We start from the raw sequence: 17,592 nt of genomic DNA, 5'->3' as shown, positions 1-17,592 counted from the left end.
AATTATCTTATCTCACAAAAAGGGCTCATTCATATAACTGCTGCAAATTTGTTTATGATTTCACATGAAACAAAGGAAAAAATATATAAAGCACGAAATGGTTTGTAATTAATAAACCAATTCAAATGAATAATTTAAAAATGTTTCTCTCGCTTGGCTGACACAAAAGTTTTATTTACGATATGAATGTTATGAATGATATTATATATTTCCCCGAACAAAGAAAGAAATAATTTAAATTATGAAAGTTTTTAAAGTAGCCTGTTTAAATTATTGGTGAATACCCTTAAATATATATAAAAGTAATAGGGTGAAACCAAAGTTATAAAAATCACAATATTTATTAAGTATACACCACCCAACTTTAAAATGCCAGTCAAAACACTTCCAATAAGGTAATTATCATTATTTGTCTTCGTTCGTTTTACCATCAAAATGGCTTAATAACCCAAACCTTTTTGGCCAAAAGCAGCACAAAAGACACTAAAAAACAGATACTTTTTTTGTTGGCCATCAAAAGAAAGTAAAAGTGTCGACCAGTTGTGGCGGCTGGCTTTTTGAATTATACATCTATATGTATATTTTTTATGGTCTGGCTACCGCATTACATAATTGGCATTTTGGACGAATGCCAAGGCAAATAAAGCATTTCGCTGGGCAATTATTATTTGTCATTTCTATTATAATGGGTTTCAATGAACGCCTTTGACGACACCTTTTTTTTTGGCGGTCATTCAATTACGTATGGCAATCGGCCCTCGAGAAACTGTTCCATTTGCTCGATTAATTTGTCGTTGACCAGGCTTTTAACGTCGCCGGAGATAAGGAAGTCCAAGTGGTTGAACTTGGGGGAGTTAATTCTCCTCACACTCCTCACCGACTTCAACATTCTGGCATAGATGCCATGCACTCCCTCTGGAGTGGCAATAGCATCGGTTTCCCCGAAATACAATACGATTGGCACAGTGATCTGGCTGATATTGTAGGTAAGTGCTTCCACTCCGTGATATATCTGCATGTTCTCCACTGGACCAAAGTCATACGAAATAAAGTCCCCCGATTTCCATATCTGTTGCAGATGTTTTATCTCTCTGTCCGAACCGCCTTGCAAAAGATTTTCATAGTTGAAGGCTTCCAGAAGCTGAGGAAAAGGGTATTAAAAAAAATATTCCTAGAATATCTTTTTATGAACTTATAACCTTTTTGTTGCTTTGGGCGCTGCCCACCAATTGCTTGGTGTAATATTCGCAAAGGTCGCGTTTACTTTGGCATGTTATTCGGAAATATCCAGGTGGAAAGATCTCAAACTTGTTTCCCTTTTGGCGTTTCTGAAAGAAATATAATAATAATATTATTGTTCGCGCATTATGACAAATGATTTTAGATGTACACAAACCACCTTTAGGTGTTACGTCTTATTAAATTTGTATCCTTCAACATTTTTTAGAACCAATTTTAAGATTATTTAAAAATAACACAGGTTTTTAAACATCAAACCACAATTTAATACGAAAAAAAATGTGTAAGCGCTTTAATAAATATTTAAAAAACAATCTCAGCTTTTGAATATTCATAGCAGTGCATTACTTTTTATAGAATTTTTCCCCTAGAATAGAATCCACTCAGCTGATTTGCTTTACTTTCCCTCAGACTTAAAATCCACTAAAACACATTTAAAGTCGCCCCGGGGGGTTATCACCAAGCATATTCAGCTCTTTTGATAATCTTACTGTTCCCCACCTCTCAATAGTTTCCAATCTCTGTGGAGAGGTCACGCGGTTTCACGGCCTTATCAGCTACACAGAGAGAAATATAAATGATTTTATGCCAACATAAGTACAGCTTTTTATGAACAAAACATTTCAAAAGTCCTAGCTAACTAGGTGTCAAGAAAAAATTAAACTTTTTCCATTGGTAAAAAATAGGATAAAATGTTTAAGACCAAAGTTTTTTACTTTGAAACCGAATACTATTTTAAATAAAAATTGGTTGTTAAAAAACATGAAGGGAATTAAAGTTAAATATACTACATTATTCAAAATGTTCTTAAATATCGTAAACCTGTGGGTAATGGAAAAAGGGAAAAAAATTATGAAAATATTCAAATGTCTCGTGAATATTTAAAAAGTTCAGTGTTGTATTTCTGTCTTTTTTGCACTATAACAACATGTGTTGATCTGAAAAAAAAAATACTTGCATTAAGGCATTTATTATATTTGATAACTGAGAAAGTAAAAGTGTGATAATAATGATTAAAAATCACACAATTATTAATCGTCATTTTTTTCAGTGTAACATCTAGAGCCGATCTTGGCAGTGGTCTCTTTTCAGGCTTCAGTCACCGCGCGATGTTCAGACTAAGCAATCGACTGCCCTCCGCCCTCGGCGGTCTACGCCACGCCTCCTCCGCCGCCGGCGAGGGTCAGCGAACCGCCCTCTACGATTTCCACGGGCAAAAAGGCGGGAAAATCGTGAATTTCGGAGGTTACGCCCTGCCGGTTCAGTACTCCGACCAGAGCATCATCGCCTCGCACCTCCACACCCGCCAGGTGGGCTCCATCTTCGACGTGTCGCACATGCTGCAGACCCGGGTGTTCGGCAAGGATGGGGCCGCCTGTCTGGAGTCCGTCTGCACTGCGGACATTCTGGGCACTCAGGACGGCAGTGGCACCCTCACCGTGTTCACCAATGAGGCGGGTGGCATCCTGGACGATCTCATCGTGAACAAAGTCAGCGAAAAGGAACTCTACGTGGTCTCCAATGCGGCGATGAAGGAGCAGGATATGGGAATAATGAGCGCAGCAGTGGTGAGTCTGGGTTTCTTTAGAGGCAGTGGTTTCATTATTGAGCTATATGGGTATTTCCAGAATAACTTCAAGTCACAAGGCAAGGACGTGGCCATCGAGTTCCTCACCCCCACCGATCAGTCCTTGGTGGCGGTTCAGGGTCCCCAGGTGGCAGATGAACTAGCCAAACTCCTGCCAAAGGAAGCTTCTCTGGAGCAACTCTTCTTCATGAGATCTTTCGTCACCACCCTGGCTGGAATTCCCGATGTCAGGATCACGAGATGTGGCTACACTGGCGAGGATGGTGTGGAGATATCCGTGGAATCCAGCCAGGCCCAAAAGCTCACCGAATCTCTTCTTCAGAGTGGAACCCTTAGGCTCGCCGGCCTGGGAGCCAGGGATTCCCTGCGATTGGAGGCGGGTCTTTGCCTGTACGTCAGTGACATTGATTCCAAGACCACGCCCGTGGAGGCGGCTCTTGCCTGGTTGGTGTCCAAAAGACGCCGCACCACCCGAGATTTTCCAGGAGCTGAAGTGATCCTTGGGCAGCTAAAAGAGGGAGTTAGCCGGAGGCGAGTGGGTTTGCAGATGTTGGGAGCCAAGCCGCCACCAGCCCGATCCGGAGTGGCCATCTTTAGCCAGGGTGAGCAAGTGGGTCAGGTGACCAGTGGTTGCCCGAGTCCCAGCGCTGGTCGCAATATTGCTATGGGTTATGTAGCGGAGAATCTCAAGGCTCCTGGCACAAAGGTGGAGTTAAAGGTTCGCGACAAGTTCTACGAGGCCGAGATCACAAAAATGCCTTTTGTAAAAGCCAACTACTATAACAAGCCAAAGAAATAAATTTGCCCAAAAATTCCTGAAGCATTTCTTTTATAATATTATACCCCAAAAGTGTGTCATGCTGCCAATTTATATAAGTTTAAATTACAACTAATAGCCTATGGTTATATCCAGTGGTCGGAAGTCAGATCAGATACTTTTACTCTGCTTTTTTTCTTTACTGGGTAGTAATTCGCTTCGGATACTAAGATAATTGATTTTTTTAGAATTTATTTATAGAATTTACTCGACTTTACATCGTTCACACTGTAATATGAAAAATAATTATATGTGATTTTCGCATTAAAGGTGCATAGAGTGCTGGATTTTGCTCAACCCAATTGACTTTTATCGTTTTTTTTGTTCTTAAATAAAATGTTAACTTTTGAGTTTTACCTTTAACTAGATAGTATGAAAATGTTGTATCTTTACCTAGCCAATGTCAATTACCTTCTGAAAATATCTATTATCTTACCCATGATTCAGAGTACGAATACTTTCCCCAACACTAGTTATATCTAATTTAAAAGAAGGGCTGCTTTGTTTCCCAGTGCAGTTTTTGAGTAATTACCTTGACAAACTTCATGAGATGGCGCACCTGAAAGGCGTCGAAGCGCACCTGGCGATGCAGTCGAGCCAGGGGCGCCAGGGCCTGCATCAGTTGAATTCGCTGGTTAAAGCGGGGATGCACCGTGCAGAGCACCAGAAACGCATTAAAGGCCTAAGAACCGTGCTTAGTGGGAGTTCGAAACGAGAACCACACCGCTCACCTGCGAGTGTCCAATTAGCAGCACCTGGTCCGGTATTTGCTCCCCACTTGCCCCTTGACCTCCTCCTCCTCCTCCTCCTTCTCCTCCTCCTTCGCCGCCGGTGACCTCCGCCATGTGGTCAATTATGGCCGGCAAATCGTAGGCGCCGTGCTCGTGGAAGCTGAAGCGCCAGAACTCAGCCATCACATCGGTCAAGTCGATGTGTCCGCGTCCATAGGGCGACACTCCGCGCAGGTTCGCCAGCCACACGTCGTACTCGCGATGGTACAGCTGAAAGGCTGCACTCAAAGAAAAATATATTGGATTCACAACGCAGACTCAGAGTTTCGATAGCTAAGTAATAACAGGTACTTAAATAATCTATTATTTTCAGAGCGAGCTTGACATTAACTAACCCTAAATTCAAAGGTAAAAAACATATTTTTATTGAACTATTTATCACAATTTTAAATCAAAAAAACAATTCAAAAATTTAGCACCCCTAACAGAAATTTTCCCTAATCCAATAAATATTGTAAAGTAATATTAAACTGTGTAATATTAAAGTGGTAGTGATACCATTCGTGTTTTGTTTAAGTTTAAACTCTTTTTTTATATTTTTTATAACTAAACATATTTAAAAACTTAGAATGAAATTAGTTATTAATTTTCTTTAAGACTAACAATGTTCTTTTAAAATTGAAGTGCATGCCCGAAGGTGCCAATTCACTTACCCAAACTCCGCTCGGGCCCCAGGCAGACCCATCCCAAAGAGGAACCCAGCAGTCCGTGGACCAGGAGCACGGGCTTAGCTCCCAGTCGTGGCAGCCGCTGCACCTGCAGCTGATAGCCATCCGCCGTGGTCACATTGTGCAATTCGTGGCTGACATTCTGGGCCTCCAGCCAGTCCAACTACAGAGAGGAAAAAATCAAGTATGTTAGATCTTAATTCCCAAAACAATGTTGCACTTTTAAAATAATTTTAATATTATTTTTTTTATAATTTGATGAATTTGTGTTCTTTAAATATCCATTTCCAACAATGTGTGTTTAAAACAACCTCTATAGATTAAAAATAAATAATGAATATATTTTACTACTCCTTTAACATAATTTAATTAAAAAAACCACACAGTTTCTGTAACATTTTTAAATGGTATATTTTCTAATTTGTTCTTTTAGGGTATGATAATCTGTCCTACCCATATAAGTACCTACTTTATTATGCAAATATAAGCATCTCACTTGTGAACTAAATTTAAGTGTACTGACGTGAAGGAAGTGGAGCCGCTATTAGCCTGACACTTACCGTCGTCCATTTATATCGTGACTCCGCTTGAGATGAGGTGGTATTTTTGCAAATTGCACACACGATGAGCATTACTTTGATGGCGACGATCCAGCCTAACCCACTCATTTCGCCCCTTAAACTAACCCGGGAGTCGTGGTCACTGCCCATTTCCCCAGATTAACTTTCCGCTCGAATAAATGCTTCAAAATCGAATAATTTGTTAGAGGTGAGTAAAAAGTAATCAGTGACTACTTAGCCTTTGTATATAATAATCTTTGATATCAAACAATCAATTTAAATCGTAAATGAAAGAGTATTCCTGGACTGAAGAACAAGCCTACCTTTAAATTAATGAAACCAAAACAGATAATTTAGAATCTTTTTCAAAAAAAATGAATAAAATGGTAAAGCGTAAGTTTATATAAATATTCTATATGTCGACGTCTATAAGTAAATGCTTAAAAACAATGAAGCTATTTCGATTTTCAGCTATATTATTTTCATAAAATCAAAATTTCCGGAGTATACCCGCATAAGTTAAGAAACAACAAAACTGTAATATTTTCCATTAAAGCCCTGCAACTTTAACTTGTTTTATTTATTCTCATTCTTTACATTCTGCGAAATGCCAGGCAATACAATTCGCAATTAAATAAAGCTTAACGGAAAGCTTAAATAAAATAGATTGAATTATGCCAGGGCACCCGCATTCATATCCACATCCAGACACATCCGCATCCGAAGTGCACTCCGTATGGAAACGCTCACAATTAATTGCAGTTCCCTGGCCTTATCACTCAGTAATATTCATACTCGCAAAAGGGAGAAAAGTCTGGGAAAAAAGAAAATGCCGAAAACCGAGGTACCCGGCAATCCAGTTGCAATTGCAACTCAGGACCAGACTGCTCCCACGCTGTCCACGTTTATTTACTTATCGCTGGGAGATAACAATTGACTACCCGAACAACAAAAAATCCCGGCGAACTTTATTAAAATTACGCTCATAAAGTGGAAGGGTGCAAAAAAAATGGGCTGAATAAAGGGCAAAGACACTGAAGAGAGCCAGAAGCAAACGCCAAATTAAATGGGATACAAAAACGTGAATGGAAAAAATAACCACAAGGCCGCAGGAGGTGGAGGTCGTCGATAAGGTGTGGGCCAGCGAATGCGACTGGCATCAAAGGACATGCACTGGCCATTGGTCCTGGAACCTGAATTCTCGATCCTGGATTCTGGATTCTGTATCCTGGGTCCCAGGAATAAAGGCAGCGGCATCTGTGTGCAGTCAACGGGATGCAAAAGTGCAGTCGATTAACGGAAGCCCAAAAGGGTGCGAGGTCCTCTGACCACCCTTCTTCCGCCCCCTTTCCGTCTGTGGGGGCGTGTCATGTCGGCACTGGCATATGTATGAATTTTTATTAAATTTAATAAAGCTGCAATTATGCAATTTACTCTGGCTGCATTTGTCACGCCCACACGGCAGTCAAAGTGAACCCAGGCAGTTGGAAATTAATTTGGCTGCGGTTACAACGGCCAGCGATGGAATTCGGAGTAAAAAAAATTGTTACATTTTTTCTGCGAATTTATGAAACAGCGTCCAGACTCACAGTAGACGGGGAGATAGTATCATATTTAAATCGATAAAGTCCTTCCTTGCCGGAGCCACAGATTTATGAGAACTGTCTAAGAGAGTAAATTAAATTCTTAAAAAGTTCGTTTCACAATAATAATCCACTTGCTTGACGTTTCAAAATCTTCCCAAGCCAGACCCTTCTGTTTTTAAGGCATATTAATGTTTTAGTTAGATTCAAAAAAACAAAAAAATTGTTTCCAAAGAATGATAGTATCTTAAATTTTCATAAATTTTTATTAATAGGTCCTCTTACAAAATTCGGAACATAAATTTAAAAAAAAATGTGAAATACCTAAATTAATAAGCTTATTTCTTCAAATACTTGTAAGAGATTGTGCTGCAATAATAATTGATTATTATGAAGGTTTATATTTACCATGTAGTTAAATGCATCCTTAGGCTTAAGTTGGTAGTTCACTTTATATCAACCTACACTGTCCTAACCAATTCCATCCATTTTCTCAGTTTAAAGTTTACCACAAGGATTAGAAAATGGTCCTAAATGTGGCAGTTACTCTAAAAATTGAACAAAAGAAATTAATACTTCATATTTATTCTGATTAATTTGCAGAAATATCAGGACACCACTTCAACTTATTCCACATAAACACACAGTTTAAAAATTTGCATGCATGTGGAATACATTGATTCGCATTTCCACCCATAAAACTGTGCACAAATTACACGTATTTATCTGCTCTAATGACATTTTTTACGCCTCGTAAAACATGAGCCATAAACAGGGCGAATGGAGCGAACTCAGCACGCATCAATTGACATTTTTGGCACTCGGCACAAAGGTGAATCGAAGCTTCAACAATGGGGCCAAAACCAAAACGACAACGATTCCGATGCTAAGCGTTTGATAGAAAAATCATTACGGCGAGTAAATAACATCGAGGTAAACAAGTTTGCGGCAAAACAAAAAAAAAAAGAAAGGGAAACGGAACGTGGAAAATGAAAATAGTAATGAAAATGGTGGCAAACAAAAGTCAATCACTTGCCGTTGTTGTCGAAGGAAATTGTCGAAAATATTATGGAAAGGAATCGAGCCAAAGGACACTTTGTATTATTAAATGGCAGATAGACAAATCAAAATGCGCCGAGGGTGACAATGGTGACGGCTGAGTTTTCCCCGAGTTTTCGCTCCCGTTTCCGCTGAACTTTTCCGGCAGGTGGAAATTCTCGCACAGACACAACCGCACCCGAAATCAATGTAATTGACGAACTGACTGGCTGGGTAAGTGAGTGAATGAATCGTGTCGTTTATTGTGGCAACAGCTTTTCAGCGAAGCTCGCCTCCGATTTCCCTTTTCCGCAGAATTTTCCCTTGTTTGTCTTTCAACTCAATTGCAAAACGACTTTCGGCGGGGTCGCCTTCCTTTTCCTCCTGTGGGACTCGCTTCTTTATTTTTATTATTTCCTATGCCTGAATGTGAATTGCTTTTGAAATGTTTGCGTGCCATTTGTGTTGACAGTAAAAGCCGCTTAATGATTTCATTTTGGTTATAAATAGGATTTTTGGCTGAATATGTATAAAGGAAGAGGCTTGGTGCTCACTTGGGGTAGGTTATGTGAAAAAGAGTAAGTATGTAGTTTAGATAAATTGTTAGATAAATAAGCAAGTCTTATTTGTACTTTGAAATATGCAACATTTTAAAAACGGTCTATGTTCTAAGTTGATCCGGTAATTTTATTTATTTAATATTGGTTTTAAAACCTAGAGGTACATATAAACATACTTTCTCTTAATATTTAAGATATGAGATCTATCCCAAAACTATATATTTTTTTTGTTTAAGTTTAACCTCAGTTTTAGGGACAACCTGTATATGGGTTATCACAAATTTAAATACCGCTTCTTGAAATTATTTCTTCTGTAAACATTACTGTATACCCAAAAAAAAGTAAAATCTTGTAATAGACTAATGGTCTATAGTTATCAAGTTTTTCGCTTAAGAGTCGAAATCATAAAATTCTTTACGCCTAAGTGTAATAAGCTTTTTAAACCATTGAATAAAAATAATGGGCAGAGTTCAGCGTCTATCACCTATTAAGTGCTCAGCTTTTTTCCCACCAAGTATCCGTCGAATTATATACGCTTCTTAAATAAACAAAACGTGAGTTTTCGAGCGAAATTAAAGCAAGTTTTAAAAGCAAATTTCCACCTTGCCTTGTCCGAACTGAAGAAGATTCCATTGGCCTGGCGTAGCAACAAGGGCAAAGTTTTCACATTTTTGTTTAACATTTTCCCAATGCCTTTTTATTTTTTTTTTTACACTTTTATGCATAATGGAATTAGTTAAATTTCTCTTTGCAGCGAAACTTTCGCTGAACTTGCGCCAAAAAGTTCGCTTCCTGTTTTCCCCCTTTTCCGGAATGTTATGCGTTTCTGATGACGTTGTAGAAAACGTTTCCGTTTTGCGAGTTTGCAATGAAAACTTTTTAACTTAGAACAACATTGGCTCGGCACTCGCTCGTATTTTAATTAAAATATTTATGAATTTGTCTTCCAAGAGCGACGAAATTGACAAGAAAAGCAGCTGAGCAACGTGCGCCAAGTATCTTGATTTTGAGCTGCACACAATAGAGCGTCCAAGAAAAATGAGTCAACTGGCGGAGATGCCAAACGGCAATTGTAACTCAAAGTCACTCATGTGGATGACTTTCTAATTAAGACAGCCAAACTGAAAGCCTCACTCAAGTCGGAATAATAACAATCAAGTCGAGATATAACAATTTTTAATTATTCGCAGTTTAACATTCTGTGTGCTGATGGTAAGATATACATACGTGCGTTGCTAAGTGAACAAAACACGATTTCATTGCAGCAGAGTGTTTAATCGTTGAATTAAAGTGACTACGTCACTGGAGATATCAAAAACTCAGTAACAATAATGCAAATCACATCTAAGGAAAACCCCCTATTAGCCATTAAAGTCAACACAATTGGGAGTTCATATTTCACACAAAATCAGCGATACCAGTAATTATTTATTTGCATATTTATCACCAACCGTCTAAAAAAATATTTATTATCGTTGATTGCTTGCTGTTCTCCGCCGATCCGGGTTGTCTAACCAGAATTTGTAAAGTTATTCAATAAATTGATCTTCAATTTGTTAAAAGCAATTAGCCAATGTTTATTGTTTTCGATTTGAAAAAATTAACGTGTTTATTCCGAGTAAACAGCAAACGGTGAATTGGGGAGAAGTTCAGTTGTACTTTGTTGAAGCTACTTTGAAGTATAAATATTTAACTTGAAAAGCCAATAATCAGAAATAGGTAAAAACAAAATGAAAGAAAATGAAATTAGCAAAAATTAAAGGTAAAATGTAAGTTTTTAATAAAACTGAGCCAACGCTTGAAAGTTTTGTTTTACAACTAGTTCAACAACTGTTGAACCTTAAAGGACCGCGATTTGCAGACCCGACATATTCCACAATAATTTGCATTTCTTTATGGCCCTCACAAGTATTTTTCAACCAACCTCCCCCACTTTCGTTACGCAACGCAAACAGCTTCCAACTAGTGCTCGACTGCCTGCTTTATGTCTTTCCATTATTGATGACTTAATTCCGGTTGATTTATTGAGGCCACAAACAGCCGGTCAGCGAGCTCAGTGAGCCCAGCGAGCCATGTTTTGCAATGGCCAGAACCAGGAGTCGGGACCTGGCCAGGATGCCAGTGCCATTTGGTATGCACACGTACTGGGGCAAATGGAACCACTCGAAGATGGGAAGGGCATACCTAGCAGACCAAGCAGCTGTGCTGGTCCAGAACGTGTTTAATAAATAAGCCCAGTTAATATGGCGCAAAAAGTTGGGGGCCAAAGCAATGTAAGTAGAACCCACATATTGTACAATTTAATCACCCCTACACATAAAATAATTACTTATAACAAGGGTCAATTTGATCTAATTGCGTATACAAACCTATTATGCAATCCTAAATTGTTGGACATTCACGTATGAACTTTGTCTTATGATGGTTAAAAGGCATATTTAAATTTTTAGTTAACCTTAATAATGATAAATAAATTGACAACAAAAATAAAATATAAATTCATTATAATTACATAGCTGGGAGTTGAATTTATAAACAAGGGGTGAAGGCAATTTTAAAATATTTTTACATCTAATGACTACATTGTAGAGACAAATAATTTAAATCTAAATTATTTTTAAAATCAAAAATTTAATATACATACTACGTTTTAAACAGTTTTTATTATATATATATTATATATATTTTATAGACCATTGTAATAGTTTTTCCTACTAATTTAGTCATAATCTTCACACTCATTAGGCTGTTCCTTTTTATTTTACTATAAATTATATTTAAAGTCGATCGGGGTTCTAGTTTATTTTCTGCTGTGCATTCAGCAAAGGTGCTTGGCATTGTCTGAGCAGTATTTATTTTCGAGTTACCTATCTCGGTGCATCGACCTCGTTGAATCGGCAACAGTTAATGATGTTAACAGGACCTCTGAATGGCCAGCGGCATCCATGCATTCAGCCGTTCCTCCATTGATCACTTCGAAAGGATGAAAAACGAGCTCTTTTCAGATGGAGATACTGCCACAAAAGTTCCAGCAGCAGTAGCATTCAGTAGTAGCAGCAGTAGGAGGTGTAATCGAAACGAACGCAAACTCGATTGGTGCACGGTAATTAAAATTTAATCATTGGACATTAGTATTCACATACACATTGAGGCTGCCGTGGGCGAAGGGGAGTGGCAGTGGGCGTGGTCGATGGCGCTGCGAGGGCGGCTTAGTCAAATGAATGAGTTCGAAGGGCGGTGGCCAGTCAAATGAGCTCGCTTTTGAGGGGCTTTGGCTTTGCCCTCCTCTGAACTCACTCCTAAATTGCATACTTTCAGGCATGTAAATGCACAATCCCCCACCAGCGATTTTGCGTGTGTGGATAAATGTTTGATTTAGAGGTTTGGGCCACTCGTTTGTTTGTTTGTTTGTTCGGTTGCCAAGGTATTTAAGTCGCCGGTGCTTTTGGCTGCGTTTCGCTTCGGGCTTTTAATAGATTCCTGCTAATGACATGCAATTAATTTTGTGGTTTTTCAACCAGAATCATAAGCTTTGAAAAAACAGATAGTTACATATATTAGTGAGTGACTGCATTCAATGTGTTGAAATGCATGTGGGCCATTGTGGGGTTATCTTGATCTCATTTACGGCCAACAAAATCATTTTCAAAACAAAAAACTTGTACAACTAATTTGTTTACTTTTTTATTAGCTCATATACTATGTTCGGATTTTATAAAAAAACGTATATTACGTTGTACATTTAAAATTAAGTCTAAACAGTTTCTTTTGTCGGGTCATTTTGTTTATGTACAATATTTTACACGTTTTTCTCCGCAAAAAAGAATGGTGGAAAAGTTGCTTTCAATAATCTGTAATAAAATAGTGTATATTAAGATTAAATTTTAAATATATGCATTTTCCATAAGAATATTGTGGCCATATTGGCTAGTCAGGACCAAAAAAAAATCTGTGGGTTGTAAAAACTAAATTAAACTTTTACAAAATAATTACATTTTTTTCTTCCACGTTTGCCTTTTTTAACAGTGTCCCAATAAATTTTTTCCTTTTATTTTGATGAAATATTTAATTACGTATTGACCCGCACAAACTCGCTTTACACGCTTTTAATTCGTTACTTGGCAACTCATTCAGGCTGGTTTTACCAATGCCCAGCCAACATTTTTATCAAGAAAATGCATTTTCTATGGATTACGAGGAGCGGCCGACGACCCTTTGGCACATCTGCCATTCATTTCAAACTTTTATCTAACTGCAAAGCTCACACATGGAATACACAATGTTTTGACCAGCTCCACAAAAGGGCAGCCCCAAATGCGAGTGGCCAAAAGGGGAAAGAGGGAAGGGGAAGGGGAAGAGCTCGGCCGGCAAATGACCAGCGATGGCAATTAACTTTATATCATTTGCATGGCCCATGTGCATTGTCCTGGTCTTGTTGTTGCGGGTAATGCACGCCAGTTGATTAATTGGAAATTGCGGTTAATGGATGGTCAGATCGGAATCGGAGTTGGAATCGACAATGGAGATGAAAAAGTCACCCAGGAGTCTAGACTTTTAATTAGACCTGGCAACTGAGCCTAGAAGTGTCCTCTACTCGAAGTATATGCAAAAGTTTGCGGCACAAACTTTCTCACTTGCCATTGAATTTTTTCTCTAGAGCCAGCCAAAAAGTTGACAGATTTGCAGCGGAAAATTAACAAGTTCCGTGCTGAAAACACATTTCTTTTTTTAAATAAACTTTGCCTTCGTAAATTCGAGTTAAAAAGTTATGAAAGTATGCAATGCTAAAAATGTGCTAAAAACTATGTACATGGAAGAGTTTTGTAGGTCTTTTTTTTGAAGCAGCTGTTTCCCGACCAAGTCTACTGCAACTTAAAAAGTCGTAGACGTCGTCGGCAGTTTTGTGTTGCCGCATTTTTATGCCCTTTTCGAGGAGGGGCAAACCCGAATTTCCTGCTGTGATCGCTCAACAGCCCAGAAACAGGATTTGTTGAAAATGAAGTTTTCTCCATGAGCTTCCAGTTGTTTGCGCAGCAGAAGCATATTTTCCTCAATGTTGTGGCGTCTTGCAGGAAGTCAAGAAAACGTTTCCATAATTTCGTAGTTTGCGAAAAAAAATGTTTTAAGTTTTTACCCTACTCCATGTAATAATAGAATACTAGGATAGAGAATAATTCGATTTTAATTGGTCCGACTTATATCGATTAAAATTAACACTTATTATGTATGCTCAGTGGAATAGGTAAGGAATGAAAGGGTTTCAGGGGTTAACCTAAAATTCAATATTGTTTAACATAAAACAATAGAAGTTCCACTAATATGCATTAAGATAAATCAACAACAAAATAAAACTTAGTCGTAAAACCGTTTCTTTTATTTTAATTCAGTGTTAATATATATCGGAACTTAAAGCAAATTTTTGTAAACAATATATTTCTTTAATATAAACAAATGTTCGAACCTAACTACGTTTTGTCACAGCTTAAGTTTTAAAACACGGCTTAGCTTTATTTTAAAAATAAAAGAGACAATCAATAATATTCTCTAAACACCTGCCCCACTTTTTAGGCAGTCATCACCTATTCTAGGTCCTAATTCATTCATCTAAATTCTCCTCATGACACGCGCTCAGCTGGCGATTGCCTTCGACCCAATTATCAGTTGTGATTTGAAAGGCAGGCAATCAGATAAATTTTTTATAAAATCACATAAAAACCCATTGGAGGCCCAGCATCTGGAATGTGCTCATGGTCAGAGCAACCCGCAATTGACCCCAATAAATTCGAGCCCCAAAAGGAGAACACAGCCGGCAGAGCAAAGTTCACGTGGGCGGCGACCTTTTTGCAGCCTTAAAAAGCCTGTTGATTTATGCAAAAGGGGATTAGCTGAACGGGGATAAATACAACCTAACCACAGACATAACATTTCAAGTTGTTTTCCGAGTAGGAAGAGCGTCCCGTAATTTCTGCCAGTCGTTGGCACTTTTAAGCCGGAATACTTTTTGAGCCGGCATAAAATAAGACAAATGAGCTAATTTCGCTGGCGGAAAGGATAACAGGATCGGGCCATCGCCTTGGCCATAATAAATCGCCCACAAATGTGATATTTATATGCATTTTTTTATACAGACATAAGCGCAAACAGACTATACGGAGAGGCTCCGTTGCTATTCGCCATAAATCTATTGCCGCATTATTACTCATACGCACTGTAGACGCTGTCTACCCCAATATATCAAGGCATTACTATGGCTATAATTCCCCGGGACTTCTTTCTTCTCGGCATCGGCATGGTGTGCCCTTTCATTCGAATAAATATACATTTATCTCCCGCACTGGAAAGGGGAAAGGTTAAGCTATTCAAATAACCTTAAACAACGTGGTCTTGGGATTTAAGGGGAGTTGTTCTACAGAATGCATATTTTTTCTCTAATTGGTCTGCCCTTCTTCAGCCTTTGATTGCTAATCCATAAGTAGACCGGAATTTGTGCATCACTAGTTGAACTCTGTAGCTACTAGTTTAAAGTTAAACTACATACGAAACACAGGAACCGAGTCAAGCACCGAAAGCCCACTCCAAATCCCTATTCTCGGTGCCGTGTAGCGTGACTTGGGATTTATGAACTCCATTTCGCATGTTCGCCATTGTAAAGATTAATTGCCACAGCTCCGAACCGCTTCCCAGTGCGGCTTGTTGTTATCATTCAGCAGCAGGCCATGTCGGAAGCTGGAGCTTTTTGTTGGCCAACTGACAGGGTGAAGCGCCAGTGAAGAGCTGCGCAGGAATAGAGCGATAGCAGCGACATCGACATGCGGGGGAGGTATGTGCCAAACTTAAAGTCGAAACCAGCATTGTAAACGCACTGCGAAGAGCCATTGTCGAACGAGACAACTTTGATTGAGAAAAACTAGTTGATAAGTCGCACTGCAAAAAAGATAGCTAACTTTTAGATATTGGTGAACTAATATTGTATAGGTATTCTATGATGGCGTGCTATATTTAAAGTACGCAAAATCTAGTTGAGTAATCGCTTTGAAAATTTGACATTTTACACAGTACGTTTATACCTAATTCATACGATGTTACAAAGTAACGATACAAAATTATTCTCTTTTTGAAGTTCTATTTCACCTATTTTTAAAGGCCTTTTTAAAATTGTTAATAAAAATTGAAAAAAGCAGTAAGTAATAGAATACAAATCAAAAACATAGATATACGGCAAAAAAAACGTTTAAAAATATTATATCTAGCCATTACATTTAAATTAAATGGATATTTTGCATTATGTTAGAGGGAAGTGCTTTCCACCAGATTAAGTCTCAATATTTCAGATTTTAATAGATGTCTATAGGACCAACAACAATGACCTTATGCTTTATATAATTTAAAGTAGATCGATTTATTAATATTTATATTTATATATCAATAAAATTTTATTTAAATAATCTTTCTTTATTTTAATAATTTTTAAAGACCTAGTAAAAAATAAAAATAAAAACTCTATCTCGAAAGAGCAATAAACTTCTTCTGCATATAAATGCATAAATTTAAGCTCTCTCCATAATGATTTAATTGACCCAACTCTTTGCACTCCCAGACTCGCAAAGTTTCTGCATCGTTGTTAATAAAATTTCGATGTGCATTATACCCAATTAAATGAACCATAATCCTTGGCCGGGCCAATGCAGACGGCTTTACCGTCATAAAAGTTCAACTCCTTTCATTATTCTACTTAAACTTTGTTGGGGCTTTCGCTCTTTGTTTGGGCTGCTGATGTTGTTGCGAGGCTTTACTGTATTTTAATTGGCATTTTATTTATATGAACCGAGAACCGAGTTCCCGAGTTCAAGATTGGCACAATAAATGTACTTCCGGTTTCAATTCCGAGGGGTTCCAAGGGCTGTAAATAATCTAGAGCCGTCTGCCGCAAAAGCGGAAACACAATTTTAAAAATAGTAAACTTTGCTTGGAAACGAAAGTCATTGAACAGTTTTGATATAATTTCTACTTTCGTGGGTAGTGAGTTTTGAAGGTACCTATCAGTATTCCCTCTTGATTACGATAATAGACGTTACTCACTGAGATTATTACTGATAAAAAAAAAACAGCAACACAAGATCCGCAGATTGTCTAAAATTTAGCGCCAGCACACCCGATTAGATATGGAAATAATTAGCTAATAAGCGACTATAAAGACCACAAAAGACTGGTGAAAGTAATCAGTTTTTGACCATGGCTGAGACATCAAACACGTTGTTCTTTTTATGTGCTATTTTAACACTTTCTTTGGTTTTGGCCCAGTTGAAAACCAAGTGTCCTTCCGGCTTCAGTTCTATCGGGAATAAATGCTATTATGTGTCCTACGAAAAGGTAAAACTGTCTCTGACTTTAAATTAAAAATCATGAGTTAAAATAAATTTAAATCCTCTTCAGGCCAACTGGTTTAATGCCGATCGCAAATGCTATAATTTGAATTCTACTCTGGTTGTTTTTGACGATGAGAAAGATATGCGACTGCTGACAGTGAATCTTGAAGTCTTGGGCATACCTTTTGCCAACAGCTGGAAGGATTCGATTTGGACAGGACTCACTTCCCTGGGAATGGACAGTACCTTCGTGCAAAATCGAGATGGCTTGGCCGTTGCGTATACGCCCTGGAGTCCAAATCAACCGAACAAATACTTGGGAAAAGACTGTGTTGCCTATGCCGACTACAATGGCTTTGGATACCACAATATCGACTGCAGC

General features: G+C 38.2%; 2 protein-coding genes across 2 annotated transcripts; one reads left to right on the top strand and one right to left on the bottom strand.

Annotated features, from left to right (window-relative positions):
* Nucleotides 1-325: 325 nt before the first annotated feature.
* Nucleotides 326-5,771, bottom strand: LOC108043217 (lipase 1). Its single transcript, XM_044459696.1, has 6 exons — nucleotides 5,664-5,771; nucleotides 5,089-5,266; nucleotides 4,376-4,653; nucleotides 4,177-4,326; nucleotides 1,200-1,328; nucleotides 326-1,141 (listed from the first exon to the last, which is right to left on the bottom strand). Exons 1-6 carry the CDS (start codon nucleotides 5,769-5,771, stop codon nucleotides 731-733), a joined length of 1,254 nt encoding a protein of 417 aa, XP_044315631.1. The 3' UTR covers nucleotides 326-730.
* LOC108045478 (aminomethyltransferase, mitochondrial) lies at nucleotides 2,343-3,647 on the top strand. The gene is made up of 2 exons (XM_017124816.2): nucleotides 2,343-2,807; nucleotides 2,868-3,647. The coding sequence occupies exons 1-2, from the start codon at nucleotides 2,349-2,351 to the stop codon at nucleotides 3,624-3,626; spliced, it is 1,218 nt and encodes a 405-aa protein (XP_016980305.2). The 5' UTR covers nucleotides 2,343-2,348; the 3' UTR covers nucleotides 3,627-3,647.
* Nucleotides 5,772-17,592: the final 11,821 nt, after the last annotated feature.

This window comes from Drosophila rhopaloa, unplaced genomic scaffold (genome assembly GCF_018152115.1).
Source record: "Drosophila rhopaloa isolate 14029-0021.01 unplaced genomic scaffold, ASM1815211v1 contig_2, whole genome shotgun sequence".
NCBI lineage: Eukaryota > Metazoa > Arthropoda > Insecta > Diptera > Drosophilidae > Drosophila > Drosophila rhopaloa.
Note: the sequence above shows the minus strand (reverse complement) of the source record. Positions and strands in the feature narration are given on the sequence as shown.

What these genes read in the sequence shown, in the direction of transcription:
- LOC108045478 (XM_017124816.2), top strand. Translation starts at nt 2,349, where the DNA reads ATGTTCAGACTAAGCAATCGACTGCCCTCCGCCCTCGGCGGTCTACGC. An exon ending in GAATAATGAGCGCAGCAGTG is followed by an intron (nt 2,808 to 2,867) that starts GTGAGTCTGGGT and finishes GGGTATTTCCAG; the next exon opens with AATAACTTCAAGTCACAAGG.
- LOC108043217 (XM_044459696.1), bottom strand. Translation starts at nt 5,771, where the DNA reads ATGAGTGGGTTAGGCTGGATCGTCGCCATCAAAGTAATGCTCATCGTG. An exon ending in CACGATATAAATGGACGACG is followed by an intron (nt 5,267 to 5,663) that starts GTAAGTGTCAGG and finishes TCCTCTCTGTAG; the next exon opens with TTGGACTGGCTGGAGGCCCA. An exon ending in GGGGCCCGAGCGGAGTTTGG is followed by an intron (nt 4,654 to 5,088) that starts GTAAGTGAATTG and finishes CTTTGAGTGCAG; the next exon opens with CCTTTCAGCTGTACCATCGC.